Source organism: Egretta garzetta, unplaced genomic scaffold, assembly GCF_000687185.1.
Source record: "Egretta garzetta isolate BGI_Z169 unplaced genomic scaffold, ASM68718v1 scaffold856, whole genome shotgun sequence".
NCBI lineage: Eukaryota > Metazoa > Chordata > Aves > Pelecaniformes > Ardeidae > Egretta > Egretta garzetta.
The window spans coordinates 129051-143989 of record NW_009260099.1 but is presented as its reverse complement, the minus strand read 5'-3'; the positions used below and the strand labels follow the sequence as shown (position 1 = coordinate 143989).

The 14939-nt window shown below is 44.0% G+C and overlaps 1 protein-coding gene across 1 annotated transcript in view; it reads left to right on the top strand.

Annotated features, from left to right (window-relative positions):
* Positions 1 to 14925, top strand: part of AFF1 (AF4/FMR2 family member 1) — a 101533-nt gene extending 86608 nt beyond the window's left edge. The window contains 9 exon segments of the mRNA XM_035896832.1: positions 2001 to 2247; positions 3297 to 3388; positions 4339 to 4402; positions 5236 to 5372; positions 6559 to 6630; positions 7215 to 7308; positions 7411 to 7454; positions 8824 to 9053; positions 11756 to 14925. Coding sequence (XP_035752725.1) covers positions 2001 to 2247; positions 3297 to 3388; positions 4339 to 4402; positions 5236 to 5372; positions 6559 to 6630; positions 7215 to 7308; positions 7411 to 7454; positions 8824 to 9053; positions 11756 to 11877 — 1102 coding nt within the window. The 3' untranslated portion in view covers positions 11878 to 14925.
* The last annotated feature ends 14 nt before the right edge of the window (positions 14926 to 14939 follow it).

Here is a 14939-nt window from a genome sequence, read left to right as displayed (position 1 = left end):
ATGCTGATACTGTCCGCTCCCTCCGCTGCTTTTGCTGTCACTGGTTACAGGCTTTGAATAGCACTTACCAGCTGGCTGCTGGTGCACATGGTGTCTGTGCTAGGTGGGACCGGTCTTCTCCCAGCTGAGAACACAGAGGTGGATGTGATGGATATTGCAGAGCTCTGTTTTCTCACCTTGCTGCCATACAGGGATGCTCCACAAGCACATGGATATGCAGCGCACCCTTGCTCTTACCAAACCAAGATGTAGCAGTGCCAATAGGCTTTTCACTGTGACTGGACCAAGTTTGTATAGGGGTGAAACGTGCAAAGCCCAGTCCAGAAAACAGATTTGTATGTATAGGTGGGTAGGGAGCACTTCCCTACTCCACTGAAATCATCTTCTTGTCTTTGTCTTTTTTGTATGTGACCTAATGGACGCACAACTAGCATTCCTCTTGAATTCATTATTCTCTTCGGGATTTCAGGTGGCCTTTATTGGCCAGGAATTTCTCATTTACTCCAGCATAGCATTTGCAGTACTTCCGGAAGATCTGCTGAACTGACCCTGTAATTTGCATACACCAGTGCACTGCCAGCATTTTGGCGAGGGCTTTGCTAGAATGAATGCTTCCAAGAGCATGTCTTCACATGGGCAGTGTTCCCAAGAGGGGAGGCTCATGTGTCAGTCATGGCCTACTGCATTCAATTCCTGCTCCCTTGTGGCTTGAATTTGAGTTATTGACTTGGATTGTTACGTAGCGTTGAGGTTTGTGTCCCAAGTAAACCGCTTTTCTGCAGAGAAAGCACCAATGTACTCTTAAAGCACTGAGACAATGGGGCTAACATTCAGCTGGGTGAAGGGATATTTCAGCTGTGGTTATAATGGAAGAGCTTTAATTCTGGGGTTCATTTCTCCCTTTTTCCTCAGTGAAAATGAGCACCTGTTTTAGCCGTATTCTGGCTTTCAGAGTGGGAAGGATAGGATGCCTTTTTGAGGAGAGAAGGCTCTGGATCAGGTCAGGGGATGCTGCTGTGCTCTGTGTTCAATAGTCCTTTCTGGAGTGTTAGCTGTACTAAGGTAGTGAAGCTGGGGAGCACATGTGCAGTGAGTAGGGACTGTACCGTGGGAAAAGTGGGTTGTGGAAGAGAGGAGAGAACTGTGCAACATCATGCTTCAGTCTTCTCACTGGGTTTAACTCAATTTCCTCCTCTTCTGACGTTGCAGTCCATGAGTTGGGATTCACTGCTCAGTGTTTTCTTGGAAACTTTGAGAAGCTGAATAAAAATTACCCAAGTGAGCAGTAGCGAAACAAGATTTAAAGCTATTTGGTGCTGCTTAGAGCTGCCAGAGTTCCCTGGAAATTCTAACTTCAGATGATCAGAAATCTGATATGCCACCGTATTATTAAATGTGATACTCTCTGCCATTTAAAAGCACAGCATTTTAAGACTGTCTCACTTGAATCATCTCAACTTTTAAGTGTTGTCTAGTTGAGCTGGCAAGTCTTAGAGGAACAACTCAGTTTAATTCTGTCAAAGCACGTACAGGATCAAGTGTCAGGGTTAGTATCTCTGACCATAGAAGATATCTTCTACCATAATGGGGAAAGAGAGGCAGTGCTGCAGTTCATTTGCCTTGTTGGGTGATTTGTCTCAGTCACTGTAATTACCTCTCTCCTCTTTCAGTGAAAGGGAGCTGTGTTGGAGGGATGCCTTTTTTGCAACATCCTGATATTCTGGTTGCAGGTCTTTACTCCAAGGACAAATCCTGAGGCTTATTCCTACTTGAAAAGCAACTTGCTTGTATGCTGTTGGTAGCTGAAGATGTGGTATCTAATGCATGATGAAGTCCCTGAAGTTGCTTTTTGCTTTTGTTGGATTCTTTATGTTAACAAATCATGTCACGCTTCCAGAGAAATTTAAACAGAATTGGTACATGACATAACTAAGTTTTTAAAAAATCCCTACATTATATGTACACCATATGCATCCCAATTGCTGAATTTGCTTCCCTAGAGCATCAAAAGCTTCATTTGAAACCCAGAAGAAAGATCTCCTGCTACCCCCGCCACTGCCACCCATGTCTCCTGCACATCCTGCACCAAAGTCAACCAAGATGGCCCAAAAGAGACCCCAAAGTGAGAGCGATGAACTGCCAGCCATGAATAACACTGCCAGGAACAAGAGCAACCACAAGGATCCTTTGTTTTCCAAGCACAAGAAAGTGGAGAGAAATCACGCTGAACTGTCGAAGGGCATCAAAGTAGGTATCCATTATAACTGGTGGGATGTTTCCTGCAATCCATGGGTGCTCTGTGCTTCTCTTTGGAAACATGCTCTGAGGATATTAAAAAGGAGGGGAGATAAAGGAGCCACCAGAGAAAGCTCTTTGAAGCATTTTTGCCCCTTTAATGGCAAATGACTGTGTTTTTAGCCCAAAAGCCTGCGTTGTTTGTAACTTCTCTGCTGACTTTCCATCATCTGTTTTCATCTCACCAGTGAAACAGTGAGAAGGGGCAACCATGTAAAAACCAAAGGCAAAAGAATTATGTTTATGGTAGTAACTGTTTCTGACTGTAGGCAACTGCAAGTACAATATGGATGTAAAAATAAGTGTGTTTGCAAAAAGGAGTGGATTGCTTAAAAATAAAAAAAAAAGCAACCCATGTTTTTGACTGCAACCTGGGTGTAAGGTTTTATAGCTTGCTTACAAAATTGTTAATGGTCCTTGCAGCTGGATCTTTGCATTTTTTGCGTTATAAAATTCAGTTATATTGCTGTTTACTAGTGGCTGGGGGTGTGTGGTCTAGGATGTTGTTGTGTATGTGTGTGTTAAGCCAGACTACTCACATTGTATTAGCTGGCTTCTAACTGCTTAAATTTCCTGATAATGTAGTTAGTAATGGAGAATCACCAATTGCTGTGTGGTTAAGCTGGAAATAAGCGTGAATGGATATTATCCATCCCTGCCTTGGCTAATGGCCGTGAAAAATGTGCTGCTTGCAGCCTTACTGCTATCTTAGCCATTGTGCGAGGAAACCTCCTACTTAATTTCTTAATTCTTTCTTTCTTAATTTCTTTCTCGGGAAGTTTGAATGGCGTTAAGCCTGACTAGCAGTCATGTAAGAAGCCAAGTTTCCATTTCCATTATTGGAGTAGATGCTAGGGAACAAGGTAGGAAGAGGGGGAGAGCCTGGAGAACAGACTATGCCTGGGATAAACACTTTCTCTTGAAATTTAGGAAGCCAGGCTTTGGAATTGGTTTAAACAGATCTCTCTAACCAACTTTATCTCTACTTTGTGGTTTTTCAGGGATCTGCCGGGGATGTCACAAATCCTTTCCCAGTGCCTTCTTTGCCAAATGGTACCTCCAAGCCAAGGAGACCTCAACTCAAGTTTGAAAAGTAAGTTTTTGTTTTTACACTCCGCACCTGTACTTTCTGATGACACCAGGCAAGGCTGGCCCTTCAGCCACCCTGGCTTCTGCTTCTTAATGAGCACTTTTGGGAGGAAAGAGAGAGGGAAGAGATGTCTGGGACCTGCCCTGTACTGCCTTCTTGTGTCTGGGACTTAGCCCACCCACCACAAACCAAAGGTCTCATTACAACAGTTCTTGGTCCGAGGGAAACTACTCTAGAAATGAGGTACTTTTTCAATCTGAGAGGAGGCGTCTCTTGTGCCTGCCTGCAAATGATGTGGTTTGATTTGCCTGGTTCTTGACAAGCGGCAAACTCCTCTGTGACAAGGTGCTGGGCAGGCAACTGACTTTTTCTGAGAAGGCATGACTCTTTACTTTTGCATTTTGTTAGTGCACAGGTGGCTGTGTGCCATTTGCATGGTGAATAGATTATCCCAGTGCACAGAAATGTGTGTGGTCCAACTATAAAGTTGAGACCAAGACCTGTAGAAGCCTTGGTGACCATATCTCTTGTAAGCAGGTAACTTGAATGCAAGATCTTTTGGTCTGAGATGAGTGTGTGGTACTGCAAAGCTTACTATATATTTCTATCAGAATGTATTTGTGGTATTGTATTTCCATGGGAGAAAAGTAGTAAACTTGGCTTCACAGTAGCCTAACCTCTGGTGGTTTTTTATTTCAAAATGTAAGTTTTCAGTGTGATTCTAACACACATTTTTTTAAGAAATCTGTTAATTTTATCTGTGTTTTTCTGGACATGCAGATAACATTCATTTATTGACTATGACAATTACAACGTGTTTAATAAGGTTATAACATGCTTACCAAAACAGGATGTTTAGACTCATAGGATCCTCTAGATATGAATGTAAAAACGATAATCATCCTACCTTTTTTCTCTGTTTTCTGTTTTTCCTCTCTCTGTCCCCAATTCAGACAGCATCCAGTAGAATACTACATAGAAGAGGCCAAGAAGCTGAAGCACAAAGCTGATGCAATGGTAAGCCTTTGGGCCTGTGCTAGATAGGTGCAAATGCAAGGGCTAGTTAACATGATAACCGAGTGCATGTGAGTAAGATTCACTGGCTAGCATTATTTCCATGCTCCATACTGGAGTATGTTCGAGTCGTATGTAGGGAGACTGTCTTCATTTGCCGAATGTTCAGACATTTCCCTTTGTTATAAACACATCTAGAGAATAGGATTCAGAACTGACGTTGTTGGAGGTTAGCAGGTCTGTTTTCTTTTCAGAGCTATCACAAAATCCTTGGAAGACAGATGGAACAGTTAGTTTTAAGACAGTATACTCTGAAACATCAGGATCCTGACTGTAATTGTGTTGCTGGTGAACAAGCCTTGGAATTGCCCTTTGCAGATGTAACTGGCTTTCTCTGCTACGTGTAGAGTTTAACAGCGTGCTGACTGAATATACTTTTTTGCTAATTATGGCTCAGTCAGATAATGCACATTTACTACTTGCCATTTACCTATGAAAATGAAGTGATGGAATAATGTAGTGGGAAAGCCCCATCTGCTTCTCAAGAGTCAGGCCTCCAAGACCAGAAAATAATAGCCAAACAATGTGAAGATAATATATTACTCAAGGAAAGCATTGAGCAAGAGGAAGAGATACAAATAGCCAGAGCACACAAAGCTGATGACTGGGACCACATTACGGGTTTTGCCGAGAACCCTTTAATTATCACCTGAGGAGGATTTGCATCTTTTTCTTTCTTCATATCCTGCCTAACTAGGGAGAAAAAAAGAATTCAGGTACACTTGAGTAAACTAGTTTTTGTCTTAGTATAAAACCAAGAATTTTCTTCCCCATAGACCGACAAGACTGGAAAGGCCCTTCAGTACCTAGATGCTGCCCTTTCCTTCATTGAATATGGGATTGCCTTGGAATCAGATGCACCAGTACCAAAATCAGCTTACAGCATATTCAGCGACACCATAGATCTCATTAAGTAAGTGGTTTTCAAAGCGTGATGGTTACACAGCATGTTTGGAGGGGAAGGGTTAGTTGCATTGCTTGTTTGTGACTGTGGCAGTTCTGGATTCCCACCACGAAGGGTTCAGGTTGCTGTACAAGGACGAGACAGACCATCCAGGGGGACCAGAGACAAATCCTTTGAAATGTTTCAGCATTGCTCATCAGAAGAAGCAGGCACCACGTCCTCAGCATTTGAGCCTTGCAGCTGAGGTACACCAGAGGACAGTGGTTAGAATAGTAAAGGACATGAAGGAGTTTTTACTTTATCCAGATCTGAAGTTGGTTTTGCATGTGAGCTCAGTAGTATTTCAGTTAAAAAAAGCAAAGCAACAATACAGCATGCGGAACAACAGTTTGTGCCCCAAAGGTCTTGCAGCTCTGTTGAAGGCAGATTTTAATAGTTTCTCTCCCATGTGTCTTTCTACCAGCACACTTTATTGGGGTTTCTTTAGCAGCCTTCCCCATTTAGTTTCACAGCCATAGTAGATGTATGTAGATAGTATGACATACACAGGCAGCGCAACCCAAGAAATGATGTACTGCATTGAAGAGAGATGGGTATCAATTTACTCATATTGAAGTTATAGGTTATGTGTTTTCGAGAGCTGATTTGATTCCTTGCCTTAGAGCTGAAAGAGCTGTTGGGGGTTTTTTGTGGTAGGTTTCAAACTTTTTAAATTACATTGTTTGCTTTCTGGTCTTGATGGATTGTATTTCCAATATGCTGTTGTTGCTTTGTTTTCAAAAAGGAGATTTGCTTGTTTGACTTTTTGCCAAAAGAAACATTTCCACCAAGATGTCTGTCTTCAAAACCACTTGAATTAATATTTCACCTTCAGTAACAGGGACACCTCTTCTGAGCCCCAGGCCTGTAGGTGGCCCACAGGGGGCATCTACTTGTAGAAATGTTGCCTGTTAATCAGTGTAAGAGGAGAGTGAGTCATGTAAGGGGCCACATCTGTTCCCACTGAATGGAAAACAAGGCATTTCAAGGCACAGCCCTCTGCTCAAGATCATACAAAGCACTTGGTGCCTAAGAACTCAGGACAGGTTTCTGGACTGTTGCTGTTTGAGATAATGGCATGCACTGGTTTTTCATAAACAGTGGGACTTTCAGAGCACTGATGGCTGACAAGATTCTGTTTATTTTGTTTCCTTAGATTCATCATGACATTGAAATCCTTTACAGACTCCTCAGCATCTTCACATGAAAAAATCTTTGCTGTGTTATGGTGTGTAACTGTTTTTCTGTGCCTTCATATTCTCTTTTTAGACTTTAGAGTGTAAGACACATTACTTTCAGGGGAAAAGGGAGAAGTTAAATGGGAATCAGAGTTCTGCAAGGAAAAAAAAACCCAAAATATAAAAACCAGAACGAACTGGAATGTCTCAAAATGGAGCCGGGATATTACAAGGGACCACACGTGGAAGGCATGGGCTCTAAAATTTGATCTGCTGGTAACTTGAGAGCACGTAAGTGCTTTCACCTAAGGTGAAAGAATGTGATTTGGCTGCCCATGTTTGAGCCATGTAACTGAAGCTGTAGCTGAACATAGCTGAGGCACTTCTGGATAGGCGCTTACTCAGCCTGTGACACCTGTAAGAGGTATGGCCCTTCCTCGTTTTGGTTTTTTTCCCTTGTGATTTTTTTCAGAGTCTTTTTTTTTTAAGACAAGCAGAAGGAGGAGAAATTCTGGGCTTCCCTGACTTTGCAGTACAGCTGATGTGTGCCTGCCTCCGTCCCACAAGGCTGATGACTGCTGAGCAGGCAGCAGCAAGTGTGAACACTGACGCTTGGGTGTGTTTCTGTTCACAGCATGCGCTGCCAGTCCATTCTGCACATGGCAATGTTCCGTTACAAAAAAGACACTGCAGTAAAGTATTCCAGGATCCTGAATGACCACTTCAAGGTAGGGCACGTGTATTACCAAGCTGCCGGCTGGATGGCTGTGGTAGTTACTGATGTCAGCTGAATAGCCCAAACCTAACAAGAGTTCTGTTCCTTGCTGCAGAGTTCTTCCAGAGTAACACAAGCACCTTCTCCATGTGTTGCAAGGTAAGATTTAAAAATATGTTTGTTGTAATGTGTCTATAAGGGTGTGAGTGAAAACGGTAGCTGGAGTTGCAAGCTGCATTAGGGGGTGCCTCACCACTTGCTCTTTTTTGCCACCTGAAATCATACTGTTAGGAGGCATGAATATGTTTCTGCTCTCTCTTTCCTGTCCCTTTTCCTTGGAAAGGGGTTGGTGGTTTTTCTTTTTTGTTATGAGGTCCAGAGTTACCACGTATCAAGCACAGCAATTCTCCACCAGAGAAGCAAGTCAGAGAAGCAAGGAAGGTATCGTCAGTATGCTGTTTCAGAGCCCCTGTTGTAGTTATCTTTGTTCTTTTAGAGATTTTTTTGAGACTTAATGGGATACCATCCCCATCTCCCTGGCCACTGTCCAGTAGGTTTATGCCTTCACCCTGTGGTAGCATAACTTTGAGACGATACCTTAATATTTTTATCTTTAGCTCAGTCACCAGTTAAGAAACTAATTTTCTAATTTGTGAGTTACTGAGCATTTTGTCCTTTATGTATCTGCAGCAGTGTTGCTGTGTATGTGGCAACAAAAGTAAAAGGCGAGCTGTCCCATAACAGTGTTTGATCCCATGCCCAGCACACTGGGCCTGTGCTTTAATGAGTAAAAAAGAGGTTTTCTGTATGCTGTGGTAACTACATTTGGCAGATAGCTGCCCACCTCCACATCTGTCCCTTTTAAACTCTTAAGTTGAGAGGGGTCTTTAACAGTGATGCTGAAATTCCAGTTATTTTTCTGCCACCTTGCACGGTATAGTTTATTGAGTAGTAAATGGTCTCCCAAGAGCAGTGGTGGAAGCCCTCTCATACCAGCGACTAAAATTAGGTTGGGTGAAGTGGTGGGGGTGAAGCGATGTGATGAAGCCAGCCTGGGTCTGGAAGGCAGGCAGCTGACTGCATTTAGCTTCCCTAGGTCTATAAATAAGTGTGTGTAGGCTGACCTGGCTGCTTGGACTAGCTGTGAGAAAGCTCCAGCCTCCATAGGTGGGGAGCTTCAGCATGCTGAAATGGAAGCAATTAGGAAAAAAACACTTAAATAATCTGGTGAAGGCTTTCACAAGTGGGTGTAGATTTTGTAAGGTGGATGGGTGGCCCTTTCTGATGTCTGGTCGCCCGTTTTCTTTTGTCAAGAGGAGTCCTTAGAGTCACAAATCACTTCCAAAACATTGGCCTTGCACTCAAAGGACAATTATTGTGACATAGCTGAACGCATCTCAGTTTTCAACGCTCCACTCCATACTGTGGGCCTGGACGACACCAGATAGCTCCTGGCGTAAGATAGTCTTGTGGCAAGACTTTTAACTCTGAAGTTAAATGTTCATGATGGCGTTTCTTTCTCCTGCAGAAGCACAGGCATGCCTTCTCCTCTTTCTCCAATGCCCTCTCCTGCCAGTTCTGTGAGTTCTCAGCCGGGATCAAATGCTAGCAACTGCAGTGGCAACAGCATTGGCTCTTCAATCACTGTCCCCTGTAATATCCCAAGCATCACCTCTTCCTACGTCAACATCACTTCCTATATCCTCTATGCGTATGATATTTGGGAACAGGCTGATGCAGTGGCCAGGAAGAACAAAGGTAAGTTTTTGCCCTCTGGCTTTTCTGTCTGTTGTGGTTATGTGTATGTGCTTGCTTGAATCCTAACACTCAATGTAGCAAATGCCGTGCCTAAAGATCAAAGCATTAAATATGTTGAAATAGACAGCTATGGCATATTGGCAGGTTATTGGCAGAGATACCTGATGGTGATATATTTGATGAGTGTTCCAATTAAAAGGTTGCCTTGTCATCCTCAAACGTCTACGAGCTAAGGGACAAGGGTATCAAGTACAGGAAACCAGCCAACTCACTTCATGGTAACACAGCATAAGGATTTTTTTGCTGTTTGTTTTTCCCTTTGGGGCATTTAGCTTTTCTGAGTTGGTTCACTTTCTTTAAAAACAGCTTTTTGGCCTGTAGCCTTGTGTTTTAGTTTGACAAACTTCCAGGTATTTTTGTCTTGAAAATGGTGAAGCTGGCTTCACTCTGTAACAGAGAAGCTAAGCAGCAGTTGAATTGGAGTCCTTGCTGGGCACATCACCAGTGTTTGCCAGTAGCATTTCCTAAAATTGCTGCTACTTTTTTTATTTTACAGTTTTGTTGTTAAAAATGTTGTGTTGTCCTGTGGTGTACCACTGTATGCAGTGGTGCATAAGCAAAAACCTGAGCTTGGGTGAAGTTCAGTCATCCCATGAGGCATTTCCAGTGTTATTTTTCACTGTGGGTGAAGGGATATATTGCCATGATCTGTTGGCAAACTTGCAAAAGAAAATAAGCACGATGTGCCTGGCTGAATTGTTGGAAGGCTGTGAAAATACTCACACTGATGAGGCAGTTGCTGAAATTCAAAAGGCTTTGCAAGTCACCTTTGAATAAAGTAACTCCAGTTGTTGGCTGTCCTCTGAGCAAATCTGTGCTCACAGCAGCTATTCATGTGTCGTATTTTTGATTATAGCCTCAAAAGGCTGATAAAAGACTCACTCTGGCTAAGCCAGAGGAATGAGTCATGGAGAAAAACCTGTGGGAGCGCAGCCTGAGCACAATCTTGCATCAGTCAAGACTAAATTCAAAACCTGCTCTGTGTTGCCATTTTAATGTAGGGGAATGATGACTGGGGTAGTAAATATTCACAAGGGAGTGGATCTGTGCAGGAGAAAGTAAATACTCACGTAGGCTTGGCAGTTGTTGTCACTGTTCAGGACTGGAACTTGTCGATACTCAGTGTACATTAGTACAGATGCTAAGAGGTGCAGAGAGTGAGTGCATAAAACTAGAAAAAAGGCCACATCCTTGATTCTTTTATGCAATTCATAGCGTATAAGAAGAGGAGGAAAGAGCAGTGGCCTTTAGCTATCGAGTTCCCTTAAACAGGGAAGTCGAAAGTTAGTGGAAAGCAGTTAGTTGTAACTGATGTCTGAGTCACTTGTGCAGAGCTGAAGTGCTTTCTGGCAGGTCCGCAGCCAGGTGCTTCCAGCACAGGACCCAGCTCCTCACTGTAGTTCAGAGCAGCACCATGGATCACAAGGCTGTAACAGGTTGTCTTCAGGCCTCTGGTCTCCCACAGCAAGAACAAGCTGAGGTTGGATGCGTGCATGTGAAGTCACTCTCCTTTCACACAGTGCTGTGGTCACAGACCAGATTATCTTCTACTTGCTCAGGCAGGGGGTTTGGACTCCTTGTCCCTGCTTAGGGCTCTTCCCTTGGAGGGAATGGATACCCATTTTGTAAACAAAAGCAGGAAAATCAGGGGAAATGTGTTCTCTGCTTCAGAATTGGAAAGTATTAGAATGAAAGCGTGTTCTCTGCTTCTGTAGAGTTCCTTGCACAGCCACGCAGAGATTTTTAGCCTCCGGGTTCAATCTTTATGTGTAAAAAAGGAGAGCTGAGAATGGCCAGTTTCTGAAAAGGGTACCTGGCAACATGATCGAGGCTGGAGGGACAGAGGGGCTAGGACAAGCCCATGCCACTGGGAGGCAGGTCATTCAGGAATGTCTTGGAAAGGTGACTGGAAAGGAATTGGTGTGATAATTTCCTGTAACTCGCTGTCACCTGCACAGATGATTGCCAGCACAGATCAGGGCATGCAGCCTGCTGGCACCTCCTGGCAGGTTGAGGTATGCTGCAAGAGCAGTCTCCTGCCCATGCGGGAGGAGGAGCGCAGTGCCTGAAGTTGGTGGCAGGATAGGAGGATTCTCTTAAATCTGCCTGATGTGCCCAGCTATAAGCAACCCAAATCAGAGCTGTGTAGCCTGGCAAGCTACACAAATTTTTAAACCTGTTCAGCTGAGAAATCATGATGTCTCCAAGGACTGAGGATGGATGAAGGAAAGGGACCAGTCTGAGGACACCTGTGGGTGCTTCAGGCCATCACTCAGAAAGACACTCAAATTTGGCCAGTTTAAAATCTAGGGGAAGCACATGGTAGGGACTGGGGTGTGAACAACCAAACTTTTGCCTACCTACCGTGGAGTCTCAATGTTCCTCTTAAAGCCAGCGCTTGCAGAGGCGGTTCAGTGTGTGTATGCGTGTGTGTGTGTTTTCCTCTCACATGCCCTGCCTCGTGTGTTTGTTACACTTCCCAGCCTTCTGATATTACTGAGCTCTCTGCATTAACAGTGTGTTTCATGGGACTTGCCAACTGACAGTGCACTGCTGTTGATCCTCGCTGTCCCCTCGCCTGTCAGACGTGCCTGTTGTGTGAAACCAACCAAATGTTTTCTCTCTTCCTCCCCTTTTTCCAGAATTTTTTGCTGAACTCAGCACAGCGACGTGCACTCTGGCACTGAACAGTCACATGACTGAACTGGTACACTACACTAGACAGGGTTTACAGTGGCTGAGACTGGAAACAAATATGCCTTAACTGGTGCTCAAGGTGGTTAAGTACCTTGAACTTTTTTGCACTTTTGAAGCCTCAGAAACAGTCTTGACTTGTTGAATTGTTGGATACAAAGCACCTGTAAGGGAAAATAAATCAAGGTGGAAGGAATCTGGTTACACTGGAAAAATTTTGAACTGTGTTTTTAGGGTAGCGCTTTGCTGCCTTGAAAAAGAAGAGATGGAGGAAAGCCTCAGCATTGATGGCACCTTCCTTTAAAACGACGAAGTGCAATGAATTGTCTGAATGGCTCAATGTATTGATGGTCTATAAACATTTCTATTACGAATAACCAGCAGGACAATAATCACACATGAAGAAGTGCCGACAGGAAGGAAATCTGCCTCCAGAGGTTATTATGCAACATCCCACAGTCTGCAACAGTTTGTGCCCAGAAGATGTGTCAGAGAAGTGTTTTTGCAAGCACGGATGCAATCTTTAGTGTCTTTGTTCCTCAGATGGCAAGTAGCAACCTCATCAGCACCGAACAGCATTATGTTATGATAAATACAGCAAAGTGATCTGCCTTGCCTGCTTTCCAACCTCACCCTCTTGCATTTGTCAGCCAGCTGCTGTCCTGAGAATTGGGGGAAGCCACTGCCTTCAGTGCTGCAAGTTCACTCTTTAAATCATGGCTGCTTTGGTCCTCCTCCTTGCCATGCACTCACGCGCACACACGTCCTTAGCACTCGAACTATGTTACTTAGGGTCTTGCTCAGTTTAAGCCTTGTAAGCCAAACACAGCTGGGGTGGCAAAATAACCAGGTGTGGTTGGGAGCAGCTCTGCCTCTCTTCTGTGGTGGAGGGACGTCACTGACACTGAGGACTCCTTGTCTGGTTACTTTTTGTTGTTTCGATGGGTGGGGGTGGACAGCTGTACTGGGTCACTGTGATTGCTTGGACATGTTCTGAGTTCAGGAGCTTACATGGGGAGGAATCACTGCTGTTTAAGGAGGGCTGAATGCAGAACATAAGACATGTTTAAGTGGCTGAATGTGGAACATGAGATAAATTTTGCGTTTGGATATTTGCCTGCAACCATTGCTGGTCTCAGTGAATATCTAAGAGCAGGATTTGGTACCAAAGTAGGGCATCCTTCATGTGTGAGATAACTCATGTCCTCTTCTCAACCAAAATACAGGATGGGTCCAGCAATTTAGAAATCTGTCAAGGGAACACGAAAGGGAATAATTAGCTGTTTGCAAGCGTTTTTTCCTAGTCAGGAGCTGCATTTTTGAAATTGCAATTCTGCAGGTGACAGTAACAGTGAAGGCAGCGTCCTGACATTCGTGTATTCAATGACACCCTTCTCTACCCAAAGATTTCCTGTTGTGTGACAGCACCATCCCGCCATCCTCATATCTAATAGTGTGCCTTAGCTCTCTGGTCCCCTCTTGCATCCCTCACCCTATTTTTGGCAGACCCATAGGAGTGGTGAAGAGAAGGATGGTATCCCAAAATAACTGTGCTCCCTTTTCCACATAACTTCAGGATGGAGAAGCAGGTCTGCATGCGTGCAGCAGTACCCGCTTTGTAAAATGCCTGCTTGTGGTTTTGAGGCTCATGAAAATGGGCGGTAAATAAGTATCAGCAAAAGGTCTGTATTTCCAAAAGTAGTTTCTGTAGAAATGGCCCCTGCCCTGGGGAAGCCTGGAGTCATCTTGCCTCTGGAAGGAGCTGGTGGGAGTGTGCTGCTGTGGCTCTGCCCTAGTCCCGAGCACAAGGGAGCTCTCCTCTCACCTCCCCTGGCAGTGCAGGACCTCCGGGATCCTGACTGGGTCTTCCCGCACCTTCAAGGGACTGTCCTTTTATGTTCACTTTATTAAAAGCCTTAGTGCATTTCAGGGATAAGCTGTCCTCACCAGTGGAAGGAAGGTCCATGTGTCCCCCTCCCCATTTCACCTGTAAAAATTCACTTGCGCTCCTCCCCCCTGGAGGAGCAACTGTTCCAAGTAAGCCAGGGACAGAGAGAGGCTCAGCGTTAAATGTTTTGTTCTCAGGAAGCGTGGGGATGGCCAGGTGGCCTGAAGGCTTGACGTGCACTTTGGAGCGCAATTCCAGACAGGAAGGTTGATGCCTTATTCTGACTTTTTCTTCAAACAAAGCTAGTTTTAGGATCAGCAGCTGAGGAGGAGGAAGGAAGGAAGGAAGCTTTACTGAACCTGAAAAATACTGTGGGAGTCTGCAAGAACTGTAGCAGGGTGTTAGGGGTAAGTGTAAGGGTTAGGGAAGATGCTCATCATTTTCACTTGAGCCTGTTCAGGCCTTTAAAAAAGCGAAAAACAAACAAAAAACCCAAACTGAAACATAAGTGGAGGAAATAGCATTTGCCATTAGAAAACAAAACCATGAATCCACAGAAAAAGAGAGGTGATAACCGGTTGAGTCACAGAAAGAGAAGAGGCAGCTATGGTAGCAAAGCAGCATCATTTCCATGCAATATTTATTTAGAAGAAATAATACACATGTTGAAATTATGAAATGTTCTATTTTTAAGATGCCATTTATTTAATAGTTGAAAATCCCACTTACATGGAGATAGAGATCTCTTCTGTAACCGAAAGTCAAAGTCTGACTGCAATGTCCTTGGTTTTGGTTTTGTCCTCTCCCCCCCCTCTCAGTTCCCATTATAAATCTGTACATCTTAAGCTTATTTTGGGGATGTCCCTCTTGTAAATAACTTTTTCTGCCCTGTGTGTGATGGAGTTTCTGAGATGGTTGATTCATGCATATGGGGAAATAAACAATAAATGAAGTAGCCTATTTGTTATGAGTTGTTGCAAGAGTCCTCGTGTTCTCAGCTTCTTGTAGAGAATTTGTAATTTGCCTTTTCTCTCTGAATGGTCTCAGTGTTTCCCTTCTGAATGAGGTTTAAGTATGAATTGCTGTACAAGAAGTCTCTGTTTCAGTTGTTGCCCTGTTTATCACCCCTTGCCCTTTCCTTTAGGAACAAGAACGGCTGCAAATCTAGATGCTCAGAGTGGCCTGAGGGTCATGACTCAAGACATCTGCCTCCTGTCCTCCCAAAACAGATTCAGGGAAGACTG